At 46.9% G+C, this 18,445-nt stretch overlaps 1 protein-coding gene and 2 non-coding genes across 3 annotated transcripts; all 3 read right to left on the bottom strand.

Moving 5' to 3' along the window:
• Window positions 1–9,074: 9,074 nt before the first annotated feature.
• LOC110531420 (small ribosomal subunit protein eS4) lies at window positions 9,075–17,574 on the bottom strand. Its single transcript, XM_090183502.1, has 7 exons — window positions 17,441–17,574; window positions 16,817–16,894; window positions 15,562–15,742; window positions 13,041–13,138; window positions 10,909–11,080; window positions 9,849–10,006; window positions 9,075–9,238 (listed from the first exon to the last, which is right to left on the bottom strand). Exons 1-7 carry the CDS (start codon window positions 17,441–17,443, stop codon window positions 9,137–9,139), a joined length of 792 nt encoding a protein of 263 aa, XP_090039628.1. The 5' UTR covers window positions 17,444–17,574; the 3' UTR covers window positions 9,075–9,136.
• On the bottom strand, window positions 9,610–9,744 carry LOC118966238 (small nucleolar RNA SNORA57). Its single transcript, XR_005053497.1, has one exon. It is a non-coding gene; the product is annotated as a small nucleolar RNA SNORA57 (small nucleolar RNA).
• Window positions 14,034–14,109, bottom strand: LOC118966239 (small nucleolar RNA SNORD61). Its single transcript, XR_005053498.1, has one exon. It is a non-coding gene; the product is annotated as a small nucleolar RNA SNORD61 (small nucleolar RNA).
• Window positions 17,575–18,445: the final 871 nt, after the last annotated feature.

The raw sequence follows: 18,445 nt of genomic DNA, 5'->3' as shown, positions 1-18,445 counted from the left end.
CCCAAGTCCCAACAATAACACCAGCCCAGCCACAATACCCCAAGTCCCAACAATCCCCCCAATCCAACCATCCACCCAGTCCCAACAATCCCCCCAATCCCACCATCCCCCCAGTCCCAGCAATCCCACCATCCCCCCAGTCCCAACAATAACACCAGCCCAGCCACAATACCCCAAGTCCCAACAATAACACCAGCCCAGCCACAATATCCCAAGTCCCAACAATAACACCAGCCCATCCACAATACCCCAAGTCCCAACAATAACACCAGCCCAGCCACAATCCCATACTGCCGGGCCTACAGTATTCGGCGGGGCCTACAGTATTCAGCAGGGGCTATATGGCTGGGGCTACTGTATACTGCTGGTGCTACAGTGTACAACTGGGGCTACCGTATACTGCTGGGGCTATTTGGCTGGGGCTATACTGTAGCCCCAGCAGTATACTGCAGCCCCAGTCGTACACTGTAGCACCAGCAGTATACTCTAGCACCAGCAGTATACTGTAGCACCAGCAGTATGCTGTAGCCCCAGCAGTATACTGTAGCCCCAGCAGTATACTGCAGCCCCAGTCGTACACTGTAGCACCAGCAGTATACTCTAGCACCAGCAGTATACTGTAGCACCAGCAGTATGCTGTAGCCCCAGCAGTATACTGTAGCACCAGCAGTATACTTTAGCCCCAGAAGTTTACTGTAGCCCCAGCAGTATACTGTAGCCCCAGCAGTATACTGTAGCCGCATTAGAATACTGTATCCACAGTCGTATACTGTATCCCCAGCCATATAGCCCCAGCAGTATACTGTAGCCCCAGCAGTAGACTGTAGCCCCAGCCATATAGCCCCAGCAGTATACTGTAGCCCTAGCAGTATACTATATCCCCAGCAGTATACTGTAGCCCCAGCAGTATACTGTAGCCCCAGCCATAGAGCCCCAGTAGTATACTGTAGCCCTAGCAGTATACTGTATCCCCAGCAGTATACTGTAGCCCCAGCAGTATACTGTAGCCCCAGCCATATAGCCCCAGCAGTATACTGTAGCCCCAGCCGTATATTGTAGCCCCAGCAGTATACTGTAGCCCCAGCAGTATACTGTAGCCCCAGCAGTATACTGTAGCCCCAGCAGTATACTGTAGCCCCAGCCATAAAGCCCCAGCAGTATACTGTAGCCCTAGCAGTATACTGTATCCCCAGCAGTATACTGTAGCCCAAGCCATATAGCCCCAGCAGTATACTGTAGCCCCAGCCGTATATTGTAGCCCCAGCAGTATACTGTAGCCCCAGCAGTATACTGTAGCCCCAGCAGTATACTGTAGCCCCAGCAGTATACTGTAGCCCCAGCTGTATATTGTAGCCCCAGCAGTATACTGTATCCCCAGCCATATAGCCCCAGCAGTATACTGTAGCCCCAGCCATATAGCCCCAGCAGTATACTGTAGCCCCAGCCGTATATTGTAGCCCCAGCAGTATACTGTAGCCCCAGCCGTATACTGTAGCCCCAGCAGTATACTGTAGCCCCAGCCATATACTGTAGCCCCAGCAGTATACTGTAGCCCCAGCAGTATACTGTAGCCCCAGCCCTATATTGTAGCCCCAGCAGTATACTGTAGCCCCAGCCGTATACTCTAGCACCAGCAGTATACTGTAGCACCAGCAGTATGCTGTAGCCCCAGCAGTATACTGTAGCACCAGCAGTATACTTTAGCCCCAGAAGTATACTGTAGCCCCAGCAGTATACTGTAGCCCCAGCAGTATACTGTAGCCGCATTAGAATACTGTATCCACAGTCGTATACTGTATCCCCAGCCATATAGCCCCAGCAGTATACTGTAGCCCCAGCAGTAGACTGTAGCCCCAGCCATATAGCCCCAGCAGTATACTGTAGCCCTAGCAGTATACTATATCCCCAGCAGTATACTGTAGCCCCAGCAGTATACTGTAGCCCCAGCCATATAGCCCCAGTAGTATACTGTAGCCCTAGCAGTATACTGTATCCCCAGCAGTATACTGTAGCCCCAGCAGTATACTGTAGCCCCAGCCATATAGCCCCAGCAGTATACTGTAGCCCCAGCCGTATATTGTAGCCCCAGCAGTATACTGTAGCCCCAGCAGTATACTGTAGCCCCAGCAGTATACTGTAGCCCCAGCAGTATACTGTAGCCCCAGCCATATAGCCCCAGCAGTATACTGTAGCCCTAGCAGTATACTGTATCCCCAGCAGTATACTGTAGCCCCAGCCATATAGCCCCAGCAGTATACTGTAGCCCCAGCCGTATATTGTAGCCCCAGCAGTATACTGTAGCCCCAGCAGTATACTGTAGCCCCAGCAGTATACTGTAGCCCCAGCAGTATACTGTAGCCCCAGCTGTATATTGTAGCCCCAGCAGTATACTGTATCCCCAGCCATATAGCCCCAGCAGTATACTGTAGCCCCAGCCATATAGCCCCAGCAGTATACTGTAGCCCCAGCCGTATATTGTAGCCCCAGCAGTATACTGTAGCCCCAGCCGTATACTGTAGCCCCAGCAGTATACTGTAGCCCCAGCCATATACTGTAGCCCCAGCAGTATACTGTAGCCCCAGCAGTATACTGTAGCCCCAGCCCTATATTGTAGCCCCAGCAGTATACTGTAGCCCCAGCCGTATACTGTAGCCCCAGCAGTATACTGTAGCCCCAGCCCTATATTGTAGCCCCAGCAGTATACTGTAGCCCCAGCAGTATACTGTAGCCCCAGCCATATAGCCCCAGCCGTATATTGTAGCTCCAGCAGTATACTGTAGCCCCAGCAATATACTGTAGCCCTAGCCGTGTGCTGTATCCCCAGCAGTATACTGTAGCCCCAGCAGTATACTGTAGCCCCAGCCATATAGCCCCAGCAGTATGCTGTAGCCCCAGCAGTATACTGTAGCCCCAGCAGTATACTGTAGCCCCAACAGTATACTGTAGCCCCAGCCATATACTGTAGCCCCAGCCATATAGCCCCAGCAGTATATTGTAGCCCCAGCAGTATACTGTAGCCCCAGCAGTATACTGTAGCCCCAGCAGTATACTGTAGCCCCAGCAGTATACTGTAGCCCCAGCCATATACTGTAGCCCCAGCCGTATATTGTAGCCCCAGCAGTATACTGTAGCCCCAGCAGTATACTGTAGCCCCAGCAGTATACTGTAGCCCCAGCAGTATACTGTAGCCCCAGCAGTATACTGTAGCCCCAGCAGTATACTGTAGCCCCAGCCATATACTGTAGCCCCAGCAGTATACTGTAGCCCCAGCAGTATACTGTAGCCCCAGCAGTATACTGTAGCCCCAGCAGTATACTGTAGCACCAGCCGTATACTGTAGCACCAGCAGTATACTGTAGCCCCAGCAGTATACTGTAGCCCCAGCCATATAGCCCCAGCAGTATACTGTAGCCCCAGCAGTATACTGTAGCACCAGCCGTATATTGTAGCCCCAGCAGTATACTGTAGCCCCAGCAGTATACTGTAGCCCCAGCAGTATACTGTAGCCCCAGCAGTATACTGTAGCACCAGCCGTATACTGTAGCACCAGCAGTATACTGTAGCCCCAGCAGTATATTGTAGCCCCAGCAGTATACTGTAGCCCCAGCAGTATACTGTAGCCCCAGCAGTATACTGTAGCCCCAGCAGTATACTGTAGCCCTAGCAGTATACTGTAGCCCCAGCAGTATACTGTAGCCCCAGCCGTATACTGTAGCCCTAGCCGTGTGCTGTAGATGCAGTTTATGCAGTCTGTCTGTGTTTTGACTATAAGGGACTAAGGGAGAGGGCGAGAGAGAGGTTGGGGAGGTAAAGAGAGGTGTCTCAGAAAGAGGGAGAAAAAAGGAGAGAGAAAGGGGGGAGGGGGAGAGGGGAGAGGCATGGTCTTTTTTGGCACAATTGAAAACATCAACAGCAGAGCGAGAGAGAGGGAACAAGAAAGACAGAGTGGGATAGTTATTGGAAGGGGAAGGTAGGCTCCGTCATACAACACCATAGTCAACACCGTAGTCTGATCATGTTTCCCACGGCTTCTGATGGGATTTCCATAAACAGTGACCACATGAACACACACAGAGAAAAACACACACACACACACACACACACACACACCATCCATCTGTCCATCACATGACGGAAGCACAATTGATTGGAAACATCTGTCCCCAACCCTTCCCTCCTTCCATGACTGTGTTCATTGTTTCTCGGCATGCCCAACCCACTTCATTGCTCTAACGTATGAGCTCAAACTCTTCCAGAATCACTCCGTCCCCCTCCTCCTTTTCTCCATCTCTACCACCCTCACAGTATTACTTTGCTTTCCTTTGAATGCATGTTATTTATGTATGGCCCATTATTCCTCTGCCAAATGTACCCGTTTAAAGTGGACCTGGGTTCAAGTAGTATTTGAAATCATTTAAAATACTTTTATCTGTGCTTGATTGAGCTTATCTGGCTTAATTGACCAATAGAATAGTCCCACAACTCTAAACCCCACCCACCTGGCATTCCGAGCAGGCTAAAGGAAACACTTAAAAGATTTCAAATAGTATTTGAGCCCAGGTCTGGTCAAAAGCTGACTGGGTCTCTGGTGAATCCAAGTTCTGTTCTGTTCACATCAAATAGGTTGTTTTCTTTCTGTAGCCAGGACCAGAGCAGAGCAGGAGCCTGGCCAAGCTCACATTACACCCTTCAAACAGTGTGTGTGTGTGTGTGTGTACAGTTCTGCATCTCAAAAGAGAGGAGGATATTTCTGAGTATTACTTACCCTTTGTCCCTAGAAACAATGTCAATAAAGTTTAGAATGAAGAGAGACAGGAGAGAAGCACTTCTTTGGTTTATAGTTAATCCATGAGGAGCTCTTTGATCAGGGGATGAAACACTATAAATGAAAAATGAGTTGATGCTGGACAGTAAACAATGCTGGAACTGCCTTTGTACAACAAACTTCCAGAAGTAAAGTTTGGAATGACTTCAAGCATCAAAGCCTGTGATCAGAACATCCAAAACGGTCAGTTATATTGAGTAGGTAGGTGGCAGGTAAATGAATGCTGGAACTGAATGATAACAGTCACTCACACAAATTCAGTTGAGACTAGACAAAGCTAATATAAATAACACAGCTGCATAGATTTCATTCAAACAAATGCACATATTCCCCCAATCCCTAGTGTCAGACGGTAGAATCCCTAGTGTCAGACGGTAGAATCCCTAGTGTCAGACAGTAGAATCCCTAGTGTCAGACGGTAGAATCCCTAGTGTCAGACGGTAGAATCCCTAGTGTCAGACGGTAGAATCTCTAGTGTCAGACGGTAGAATCCCTAGTGTCAGACGTTAGAATCCCTGGTGTCAGACGTTAGAATCCCTGGTGTCAGACGGTAGAATCTCTAGCGTCAGACGGTAGAATCTCTAGCGTCAGACGGTAGAATCTCTAGTGTCAGACGGTAGTCTCTAGTGTCAGACGGTAGAATCTCTAGCGTCAGACGGTAGAATCTCTAGTGTCAGACGGTAGAATCTCTAGTGTCAGACGGTAGAATCTCTAGCGTCAGACGGTAGAATCTCTAGCGTCAGACGGTAGAATCTCTAGCGTTAGACGGTAGAATCCCTAGTGTCAGACGGTAGAATCTCTAGCGTCAGACGGTAGAATCTCTAGCGTCAGACGGTAGAATCTCTAGTGTCAGACGGTATAATTTCTAGTGTCAAATGGTAGAGTCTCTAGTGTCAGACGGTAGAATCTCTAGTGTAGATAATTATTCCCTCTCAAAGCCACACACACACACTTCTTGTCCCTAAAATAAACCAGCCGAGGACATTGCTGTAGTGGTGTGTCAGAGATCATATGGTCAGTCATGTTGTGTTCCGTCCTGCCATCCATGCCCACAACACACACACACACACACACACACTCCATCTACTGCAGGGTGTGTTGTGGTGTGTAGTGTCGACCTGAGTCCGTAGGCCAAGTTCCTGCTGGAGAATCAGGACGCTACACTAACTCTCACACACACAGACCGTGACACAGACACACTCTCTCTCAAACACAGTGACACACACACTTCCTTCCCTAGGTGAGTGTGCAGGCCAAGTGGGAGGAACAGGCCGTCTCTCAGCAGGGTCCATATGGCCTTCTGGAGGACTCAGGAACAGGAGAGAGAGGGAGGAAGGGATGAGGTGACCAGCCTCCTGAACAGAGAAGGGAGGAGGGAGGGATAGAAGGAGGGTAGGAATGATAGAGGGAAGGATGGAGGGAGGGGGGAAAGGATGACGCCACCTGAACAGAAAAGGAGGGGGTGATGGGGCCATGGAGACGTCAGGAAGAGGGATGGAGAGACCAGCCACCTGAATAGGGAGGGAGGGAGGGATGGAGAGACCAGCCACCTGAATATGGAGGGAGGGAGGGATGGAGAGACCAGCCACCTGAATATGGAGGGAGGGAGGGATGGAGAGACCAGCCACCTGAATATGGAGGGAGGGAGGGATGGAGAGACCAGCCACCTGAATATGGAGGGAGGGAGGGATGGAGACCAGCCACCTGAATATGGAGGGAGGGAGGGATGGAGAGACCAGCCACCTGAATATGGAGGGAGGGAGGGATGGAGAGACCAGCCACCTGAATATGGAGGGAGGGAGGGATGGAGAGACCAGCCACCTGAATATGGAGGGAGGGAGGGATGGAGAGACCAGCCACCTGAATATGGAGGGAGGGAGGGATGGAGAGACCAGCCACCTGAATATGGAGGGAGGGAGGGATGGAGAGACCAGCCACCTGAATATGGAGGGAGGGAGGGATGGAGAGACCAGCCACCTGAATAGGGAGGGAGGGAGAGACCAGCCACCTGAATAGGGAGGGAGGGAGGGAGGGATGGAGAGACCAGCCACCTGAATAGGGAGGGAGGGAGGGATGGAGAGACCAGCCACCTGAATAGGGAGGGAGGGATGGAGAGACCAGCCACCTGAATATGGAGGGAGGGAGGGATGGAGAGACCAGCCACCTGAATAGGGAGGGAGGGAGGGATGGAGAGACCAGCCACCTGAATAGGGAGGGAGGGAGGGATGGAGAGACCAGCCACCTGAATAGGGAGGGAGGGAGGGATGGAGAGACCAGCCACCTGAATAGGGAGGGAGGGAGGGATGGAGAGACCAGCCACCTGAATAGGGAGGGAGGGAGGGATGGAGAGACCAGCCACCTGAATAGGGAGGGAGGGATGGAGAGACCAGCCACCTGAATAGGGAGGGAGGGATGGAGAGACCAGCCACCTGAATAGGGAGGGATGGAGAGAGAAGGGTTGACGGACTCCAGCCGTCACACACTCTGGGTGCATTTCAATAGTCTAAAGTGGCTCCCTACTGCAGCTCTTCTCGTCTCCTTTCACTTAATATGTAGAAAAAGCTAGACAGGTTCAGGTAAAAATATAATCATACTGCTTTCGTCGATATACCATGACGACTGCATCCCAAACAGAATACCATTCCCTACATATCCGAAAGTAGTGTACCCTTCGATAGCCACCTTTCACTGAGGATACGCATGTGTATCCTACTGCAGAAGACTTTCGATATCTCTGGCACACCCCCTTCGAATCAGCTTTTGTTTTATCACAGAAAAACATCCACACGTTCCAAAACAATATGCGATTTTTTTTAATTTTTTTTTATCTATAAAATGTCTTGCCACAACTAACTTAATTTGTTTTGATAATTTAACACGTTTATTTTGGGATCCACCCTGTAGAAGTAAGTTGCCTAATGATGCGCGAGTGGAGAAGTTCCATCCACGTTCACACTCCGTCCTTGACTCCCTTTTTATAAATCAGTTATAAATCAGACCCGTCCGTAACTGCGCACGCGTGAATGAGCATTACAATTTAGACTGATAAACTCACATCATTGACCCTTTGTGGTGACAACGCCCTTATTTGCTGTATCCTTTGGAAGTATCGGAATTAGGCCAAGGCAGTTTCCTAAAGGAAATAGCAATGGAGAACTTGCTAAAAGGTCTATGGAGGTGTTGGCAGAACATTTGGCCTAGGCCATCTGACAGAAAAAAAAGTTTAATAAGGCAAAAACGATTGCGAATGGCTGTGGAAAATAATGCGCACAAATATGCTGCACTGCCCGCAAATACTGAAACATTGTGTACTTAATGATAGACAAACGGTTCAATGCAAAAGAGCAAGTGCCTGTTCACTTGTTCAATTGTGTTTTTTTAAAACGCTTCCTTTGATGCAGAGCAAAATACTTAATATAGCCTATTCAGCTATGAAAATATGGCAAGAAATTAAATATTTGAGAAATTAGAAAGTTACACTATTCCGGCGAAAACTACAGAAGTGGCATAAAACCGTCGGTTCCACCGTTAAACACGCTCTCCGGATCCGATGGCAGAGCAAAAATACCTGAAATAGCTTAGTTACTGTGACGTGGGTCTAATTACACGAGAAATGGGACTGGTCCCCCGACCTGTTGGCTACTTCGTGACTATGAAACCATACGGTGACAGAAGGGAGGAGGAATTGTACAATCTCCGTAACGCATTAGCCTAAGAAATAGACGTCCATTTTAAAAGTGGTTTGAAAATTTAAAAGTTCAACTAAAGATTCTCACTAACGACAAATGATTGCATCCTATTAACCAGTTTTCCTTCTCATGAACAAGAGTGCAATACTAACCAACCACTAGAAACAGCACACGTTCATGTCAAGATCCGTTTTTAGAAACGCCAACTTCCGAAAACTTTCACTGGAGGCATCTTCTGTACATCAGCAAGGTTAATAAATAAGGCCCCAGAGGCCTATGGTGCCTGGTCAAAAGTAGTGCGCCATTTGGGAACAGTGTGCCATTTGGAACACAATCTTTTCTTCTCTATGGTCTCAATTCGTCCCCAATTCCACCCTAGAAATTCCAGTGCATGATAATGTTGAGGGGAGATTCTGGGAGACATAAAATATCACTAATTTATGTGAAGATTGAAACTACTATTCAAGTGTGAGCCCGTTTGTTGGGGAAAGCTGCTCTGAAAAGATACATTAACAAATCATTGACGAAACATGGAAAACAGAAGTCCAGTCAGCAGATGGTTTTTGTTGTAAATAACATGTTTTTATTTCAAAGCCAGGATGCCTAGACCTACATATAGGACTTAGCTGCTGCCGGCCTTGGCAGCGATTCTCTTGTCCCGCTCCTCAGCGATTGTGAGGCGAATACCCTTTCCACGAGGCAGGGACACCCACGGCTTGTTGCCCTGGAGACGGGGAAGGAGAAAAGATGAGGACATTTGAAGGGAACGGGTGCAACTCACAGTCAACTATTTAAAGTTAAAAAACAACATTTAAGTTTTAGCCATCAACCATCAGAACTGAGAAAAGTAGAGACAAATCTGAACAGGAAATGGACATGCGTTCACAGGACTAAATAAATAGCTTTGAAAAGTGACATTATACTTTTAAAAGAAGTGATCATGCTGGTTGGAAAGGCCAGAATATGAGAACGTATGGTGGACAACTTGACCTCCATTTATGTCCCCACCCCAGCAGACAGAAGAGTAAAACATTAAAACACAGTTTGCAGTCTACTTGGTTTGGTATAGATGTGAACCTGCTCTTCATCAGTGTAAAGTGTGCCAGCGATTGAGGATAGAACCAGCAGACAATATCACACTGGTACCGAAGACATAGCATTGGCTTTGTTCTACCTCCGTACAATCACACAAGAGTACTGAGCAACTACAAGCGTGTCAAGAAATGGAGGGGGGGGGGGGGGGGGGGGGGGGTCGAGTTGTCTCCAACGTGTATTTGCATGTTTAGTGCTCCCTCTGTACATGTGGTCGCCTACACGCCAACTCCTCTGCTCACCTTGCCAATGATGAAGATGTTTCCCAGCCTGGTGGCGAAGATGTTTCCAGCGCTGTCTTTGACGTGAACCACGTCAAACGAGCCAGGGTGCCTTTCCCGGTTAGTGATGATACCAATCCGCCCCAAATTGGCACCGCCAGTCACCATGCACAGGTTACCTACGAGAAGGAGGGACGAGAAGAGAGGAGAAGAGAGGGACGAGAGAGGAGAAGAGAGGGACGAGAGAGGAGAAGAGAGGGACGAGAGAGGGACGAGAGAGGAGAAGAGAGGGACGAGAGAGGAGAAGAGAGGGACGAGAGAGGAGAAGAGAGGGACGAGAGAGGAGAAGAGAGGGAGGAGAGGAGAGAAGAGAGGGAGGAGAAAAGAGAGAAGAGAGGGAGGAGAGAAGAGAGAAGAGAGGAGGGAGGAGAGAAGAGAGGAGGGAGGAGAGAAGAGAGGAGGGAGGAGAGGAGAGAAGAGAGGGAGGAGAGAAGAGGGTGGAGGAGGTTTAGAACTGCTTCAGAAGAATGCCGAGTTTGATTGGGTCGTAGTGTTGGTTTGCTTCCAAGAGTGCTTATGGAGCAAATGTCTGAATGAACAGATGTTACCATCCCGTAAAGTACCGTTTGTGTCTGCAGAGTACCAAAGCAGACCGTTGTAAATTCACTGTCTTGTGTAAAAAGGTGTCAGAGGCCATACGTCCCTGTCAGCCACGGGATACAGACAGGGAAGGTAGGAAACTAGTCGGTGTGCAGGGGGGGGGAGACATAACAGCACTGAACAAGCTGCACCAATTAAATCCTGCGGAATATTTTCTGTTAAATTTCACAAAATGGTTGCCCCACATTGGTGGAGGATGAGAAGCTTCACTTCCTTACTACATAAAGTGCTTTTGAGTATATAGGTGGGTAGTATATTAAAATTAAAGTACATTAAAAATTAGTACATTAAAATACAAGACAAATCAGTCCCCCGATCTCTAAACCCATTTCCTCACCAGTATCAAACCATTCCTTTAGGTCACTAGAAGTTTTTTTTTTTAAATTTAAGTTTAAGTTTAAATTTAAGTAATTCACGTTACCTGTGTCGAACTTGATGTGTTCTGTGATCTTGCCGGTGGCGAGGTCGATGCGGACTGTGTCGTTGACCTTGATGAGGGGGTCTGGGTAGCGGATGGTGCGGGCGTCATGGGTCACCAGTGCGGGGACTCCCTTGGTACCCATCAGGTTCTTCTTCACCTTACACAGCTTGTACTGGAGAGGGGGAAAGATGGGCGAGAAGAAAGTGAGTGATTGTTATGGTAAGGCTTTCCATAACCTAGTTTCTAGTCTAGCACTTAAATCCAAAAATGTCTCAAAAGTTGATTTGACAGTCGCTAGGTTTTGGGGTCTGAACCCCAACTATACTACACAAAGAAGTATGCGGAGACCTGCTCTTCAAATATCTCATTCCAAAATCATGGGAATTAATATTGAGTTGGTCTCCCCTTTGCTGCTATAACAACCTCCACTCTTCTGGGAAGGCTTTCCACTAGATGTTGGAACATTGCTGATATAACAACCTCCACTCTTCTGGGAAGACTTTCCACTAGATGTTGGAACATTGCTGCTATAACAACCTAAACTCTTCTGGGAAGGCTTCCCACTAGATGTTGGAACATTGCTGCTATAACAACCTCCACTCTTCTGGGAAGGCTTTCCACTAGATGTTGGAGGACTTGCAACATATGCTTCTTCCATTCAGCTACAAGAACATTGGTGAAGTCGGGCACTGCTGTTGGGCGATAAGGCCTGGCTATCAGTCGGCGTGCCAATTCATCCCAAAGGTGTTCGATGGGGTTGAGGTCAGGGCTCAAGCCAGTCAAGTTCTTCCACACCGATCTCAACAAGCCATTTCTTTATGGACCTCGCTTTGTGCACAGGAGCATCTTCATGCTGAAACAGGAAAGGCTATTCCCCAAACTGTTACCAAAGTTGGAAGCACAGAAACGTCTAGAATGTCATTGTATGCTGTAGCGTTAAGATTTCCCTTCACTAGAACTAGAGGGCCTAGCCTGAACATCAAAAAGCTCCCCAGGCCATTATTCCTCCAACACACTTTATAGTTGGCACTATGCATTGGGGAAGTTAGCGTTCTCCTGGCATCCGCCAAAGCCAGACTGGTCCATTGGTCTGCCAGATGGTGAAATGTAATTCATCACTCCAGAGAACGCATTTCCACTGCCGGCAAGCTTTACAACCACTCCAGCCGACGCTTGGCATTGCACGTGGGGATCTTAGGCTTGTGTGCGGCTGCTCGGTCACGGAAACCCATTTCACAAAGCTCCCGACAAACAGTTATTGTGCTGACGTTGCTTCCAGAGGCAGTTGAACTCTAGTGAGGGTTGCAACCGAGATGTTTTTTTTTTTACAAACATCAGTAAAATCAGCAGTCCCGTGTTCTCTAAATACTTAAGTTAATAAGGTCTGGTTTTTTCTTTTTACATTTGCAAAATTGCAAAACATTTCTAAAAACCTGTTTTCACTTTGTCATTATGGGGTATTGTGATGTCATTATGGGGTATTGTGATGTCATTATGGGGTATTGTGTAGATTGCTGATGAAAAAAATATATAAATAAATAAATGATGATATATATATATATATCTATATCTATATATATCTATATCTATCTATATCTCTATATATATCTATATATATATATATCTCTATATATATCTCTATATATCTATATATATCTATATCTATATCTATCTATATCTATATATATATATATATATCTCTATATCTATATATCTATATATATCTATATATATATCTATATCTCTATCTATATCTATATCTCTATCTCTATCTATATCTATATATAAGAATAAGGCTGTAACGCAACCAAATATGGATAAAGTCAAGTGGTCTGAATACTTTCCGATTGCTCTGTATACAGGACAAGGGATCCGACTGAAATCACGCACGCCATTTATTTACACAAGGAGGTAGAAAAACAACCATTTCACATTAGGAGTCAGTTAATTATTTTGTTTGGAGCTCAGAACTTCTTAGAGGTATTGGTGAGGGGTTTTTTTTTCAGCTCGTTGATCAAAACCAAAGTGTGTCTTCATTGCTCCGTCATACAGACGAGTCGGCCAATTATAATGGTACTGCTCAACAACAACAACCACCCGGTAGGGTTATGCGGTGACAGCGTGCGTCATACCTGGGCCTCCTCAGCAGTGATGCGGTGAACCGTGAAACGTCCCTTCACATCGTAGATCAGACGGAAGTGCTCTCCAGTCTTCTCAATACTGATCACATCTAGACAGACATAGCACACGCATTAAGAGTCGATGATCACATCCAGAACATAGACAAACACAACAAACACTCAGTCTGTCATGGTTGAACTTGAACAAAAAAGCTTTTTGCATGAAATCCAAAAAAAAAGGCGATATTTGTCAGTTTGAGTTACCATTACATTCTCATATTAGGAAAGACTTCAGATGGTTCAACTGTTATTGACTAACAGAATGAAAGTCAACAGTATTTTAGACAAGCTAGACTACATCTCAGACCCCCCCCCCCCTCTGACCTTCTCAGCCAATGGGTAGAGGAAGGACATGAGAAACAAGGAAATGGAATAGAGCTTCTCCACAGCGTGATATGGTCCAGTGAAGGAGAGGTGTGACATGGTGGGCTGAGTCACCTGGTCTAGGAAATTAATCAACACCATGGTCGTCGCTCTTGGCAGCGATCAAGGTGATAAGAACTACTGTGTGTTTGTGTGAGGGAATATGCGCACCCGAGAAAAAACGTGAATATGAGACAGTGGATGTCTATTGGTTTGGTGGCGTGGATACGGGAGGTTTGGTGACGTGGATACGGGCGGTGTGGTGGCGCGGATACGGGAGGTTTGGTGGCGCGGATACGGGAGGTTTGGTGGCGCGGATACGGGAGCCCAGAGGTAATCCCTCGAAGTGACCATCTGGTCTTACAGCTCCCCAGTAACACCAAGCAGCACCACTATCAAAAAAACGAATCAAAAATCATTCACTGTCCTAAAAGCCCAGAGCAAGCCAGCCATTACTGTTAGTGCCTTACAGCCCACCCATATCCAATTAGACAATTCCTGTAGAGACGAATCAGGGGAGCGTCAGCACCCTGTTTAGTGACCTAGGCCCAGGTTGAATCATAAAAAACATCCTATTGATTAGAGCTCAGAACTTCTTAGAGGTATTGGTGAGATTTATTTCAGCTCGTTGATCAAAACCAAAGTGTTTCTTCATTGCCCTCTACATTCATCACCGGCTGAGGTGAAAAACAGATGCTTCTAGCTGTGCTTTCGTCAGCGCAACAAACCCCCCCCCCCCCCAAAAAAAATGTGTGATTGCGTCAAGGGAGGATGCATGTAGGACTTTGCTAGTATCGCTCATTCACTCACGACGCGTGCGATTGGCTTAACCGTTTGCACAGACGGGTTGATCAACAACTTAAGGAGAATGACACCCCGGAAGGCATGCGTTACGATTCTGATGTCACACAGCAACAGTGACAAGCCGTCACGTGGGAATCATAAGTGATTTGTTTTGAGGCGTTTGAGACTGATCATGTCAATGTTAATATGGCAACAAAACTTATTTTTTTGTTAAAGCTCTAGCTAACCATCAACTGCAAAGATGTATTTGAAAGACAAATGCTCATTGTGCAAAATGTATGGGTTTTCAATAAACATTGAGAGAAAATATGGTTTACATGTCGTCAACAGTCTAAGCCAGTGGTTCTCCATCCTGGTCCTGGGGACCCAAGGGGGTGCATGTTTTTGCCCTAGCAACTACACACCTGATTGAAAATCAAAGCCTTTTGATGAGCTGACCATTTTTAAATCAGCTGTGTAGTGCTAGGGCAAAAACATGCATCCCGTTAGGTCCCCAGGACCAGGACTAAGAGCCAGTGGTCTAAGACAATTACAATCCATTTCCCCTCCTCGTAGTTGCACACAAAGTTTAGATAGCCGAAAGCTACGCCTCTGTCAGTCATTGGTCAACAGTACTACTCCTAGCAGGAATGGGAACCACGGACAGACGTGATTCGTCAATGAAGTGTTTATCATTCAATGAAATAAAAGTTTGTGCATTTTTTTCCCTCCACTTGAAAAATATGGCACCAAACAGCTGGTCTAAATTTACACAACTAAGATCTCTGAAAGAATGACAATAATTTACATACTCCTTGATTTTATCTTAAAATAATTTGTGGAAGTGTATACTGGCTGTGTTGTTGCTACGGTGTCTCAAAAAGGGACAAATTAAGAATGCAGGGGGGTTTATTTCTCCATTTTTCCAAGCGAAGGTCTCTCAAGGGAATAGGAGAGGCACAGACGTTCACGTCGCCTAACCCCGAAAGGAGCCAGCCGAACATTTACCCGCCCTTCCGTACTCCTTGGCTTCTCCCATTGCCTTCCCCTATGGCTCCCTTCCTCACCCAACCCCTGTCCCCCAGCCACTTACCCAACCCCTGTCCCCCAGCCACTTACCCAACCCCGGTCCCCCAGCCACTTACCCAACCCCGGTCCCCCAGCCACTTACCCAACCCCGGTCCCCCAGCCACTTACCCAACCCCGGTCCCCCAGCCACTTACCCAACCCCGGTCCCCCAGCCACTTACCCAACCCCGGTCCCCCAGCCACTTACCCAACCCCGGTCCCCCAGCCACTTACCCAACCCCGGTCCCCCAGCCACTTACCCATGAAGCCAGCAGGGTAGGTGATATCAGTGCGGACTTTGCCGTCGATCTTAATGAACCTTTGCATGCAGATCTTCTTGACCTCATCTCCGGTCAGGGCGTACTTCAGACGGTTCCTGAGGAAGATTATGAGAGGCAGGCACTCCCTCAGCTTGTGGGGACCAGTGGAGGGGCGAGGAGCCTACAGGGGGAGAATAGGGTTAGGCACTCTTAATTATATTAGAGCAGTTAAAAGGTGGATTCAACAATATGACGTAGGTCGACGCACAAAGTAAACAGCATAGTGGCTCAATATCTGCAACTACTAAGTGCGTTGAAGCACGAGGCTAAACGTCCAGTTTGGATCCCAGAATTCCCACATAACAGCGTGAAGCAAACCCATCTTCATACTCTGACACAGTGTGACAGGGTGAAGTTTTGCATCTCATTCGTTGCAATATCTGCAGTGCTGCTTGTGGCAAAGGCACGTTGCCGAGTCTACCTTCATTAACAATATCGGCTATAGACAATGCAGTGACAGCAGACCACTACACACAGGGAGGAGAGTACGATAGTACGTGGGGAATGGGGTTAGGATGGGAGGGAAAGCCACAACAGTTCAGTAGATGAAATAGAAAATGACTACAACAATGTATGTTACAAACACCTTCATTGGTTAAAAACATTTGTAGGGCCACAATCTAGCAACAGACAATTTATGCTTGATACGGAGGTGCCATATGTATGGTGTGATGCAATCGCTGAGCCTCCGGTAGAGTTTCGTACCATGCGCCAGCAAAATTCTACATTGATGTGATTGGTTGACTGTAGGTGGGGTCTAGTATAAACAAACTCACTTGCTTTACAACAGCTCTGCTCAGAAGCACAAGTCAAGTACACAGGCCCTGAACAACAGCTCTGCTCAGACACACAAGTATACAGGCCCCATCCTACTACACGTAAAGAGTAGAATTGAGTATGTAGCGCCTTCCAGCAACGTCATAAACGGTTTGCGGTGCTCACTTTAATAATGTTTTGACAAGTAAGCTAATGTTCTTTCAATAGGAGGGGAACGTGCCTCAAGTTAGGTTGGGTCGCGCGGCGTTCCAACAGCCCAGGTGAGGAACAGGTAGGGGACAAGACAATGAATGACATGTTCGTCGAGAAAATAAATGGAAAACTGATGGCTAGATATGAATGACCAACCATTTGTATACTAGTCTGCAACCAGCTAGTAACATTGTGGTTTCAACATAGCTACTTTCTATGTACTTACGAACACTCCGGTGAGCTTGTCAAGCATCCAATGCTTGGGCGCTGCAACGCGCTTCAGGTGCTTCTTCGGTCCTCGTGCCTGGTAAACAGAAAACAAGGTTAAACAACACAGCAGTACAACTTCATTGGAACAGTTTACCGGACAAACGGCTGTTCGTTTTGAGGTACCATGCGACCCGTATGGCTAGCAGATGTTAGCATGCAAGTTACTTATTTGCTATATGTCCACGAACGCGATTTCCGGCTGGGGCCTACTCGGTGAAAGCACAAGAACATTTGCTTATTTTACACATTTTCGCCGCAAAAGGTGTGCTCAATTACCAAGGCTAGTATAAACTTCGGGAATAGTCTTTTGAACGTAGAAATCGTGGTAACGGAAACATGTTTGGCTGAAATGGGCAGAGTTGATGCTAACCAGCTAGCCGGTGGCTACAATGGTCAAACGAATCGGTTTTCCTAAAATCGTTTCAGAGACTCAGACATAACTTATTATTTAAATACAGGGACTAACCATTGCACAAAGTATATATTTTCATACAATCGCAGTTATATGTGCAATATTATTTTCAGAAAAAGTGATGTTTGATGATGATTCGGGAGAAAATCATAAAGAAATACGGCTCACCATGTTGGAGTCTGCGAGGAAAAGGACCTCCCACTTCGAGTCCTTGCAAAATAAGACAGAGTACGGTGCATGATAAGGGACAAACCGAGCATAATTTATTTGGTCCGCTCTCTAGTGTCGAGGAGAATAACTGCGACTGGATGTTCCTTTAACGTGTCAGAAATGTATTTTATTTAACCTTTATTTAACTTGGCAAACCAGTTAAGAAAGGTTACTGGATCGAATCCCGAGCTAACAATGTAAAATGCTGTCGTTCTGCCCCTGAACAAGGCACTGTTCCTAGGTAGGTCATCATTGTAAATAAGAATTTGTTCGTAACTGACTTGCCTAGTTAAATAAAGGTACAATTTAAAACATTTAAAAATAAAAAATTCTTATTTACAATAAAGGCCTACTAAAAGGCATAAGGCCTCCTGCTGGGATGGGGGCTGGGATTTAAAATAAATATAAATATAGGACAAAACACACATCACGACAAGAGAGACAACACAACACTACATAAAGAGAGACCTAAGGCAACAACATAGCAAGGCAGCAACACATGACATCGCAGCATGGTAGCAACACAACATGGTGCAAATATTATTGGGCACAGACAACAGCACAAAGTGCAAGAAGGTAGAGACAACAATCACACAAAGCAGCCACAACTGTCAGTAGAGTGTCCATGATTGAGTCTTTGAGTGAAGAGATTGAGATAAAACTGCCCAGTTTGAGTGTTTGTTGCAGCTCGTTCCAGTCACTAGCTGCAGCGAACTGAAAAGGGGAGTGACCCAGGAGTGTGTGTGCTTTGGGGACCTTTAATAGAATGTGACTGGCAGGACGGGTGTTGTATGTGGAGGATGAGGGCTGCAGTAGGTATCTCAGATAGGGGGGAGTGAGGACTAAGAGGGTTTTATAAATAAGCATCAACCAGTGGGTCTTACGACAGGTTTACAGAGATGACCAGCTTACAGAGGAGTATAGAGTGCAGTGATGTGTCCTATACGGAGCATCGTGGCAAAT

Source organism: Oncorhynchus mykiss, chromosome 9 (assembly GCF_057628025.1).
Source record: "Oncorhynchus mykiss isolate SJ-2025 chromosome 9, ASM5762802v1, whole genome shotgun sequence".
Taxonomy (NCBI): Eukaryota; Metazoa; Chordata; class Actinopteri; order Salmoniformes; family Salmonidae; genus Oncorhynchus; species Oncorhynchus mykiss.
The sequence above is the reverse complement of the archived record's forward strand: the minus strand, read 5'-3'. Positions and strand labels throughout refer to the sequence as shown.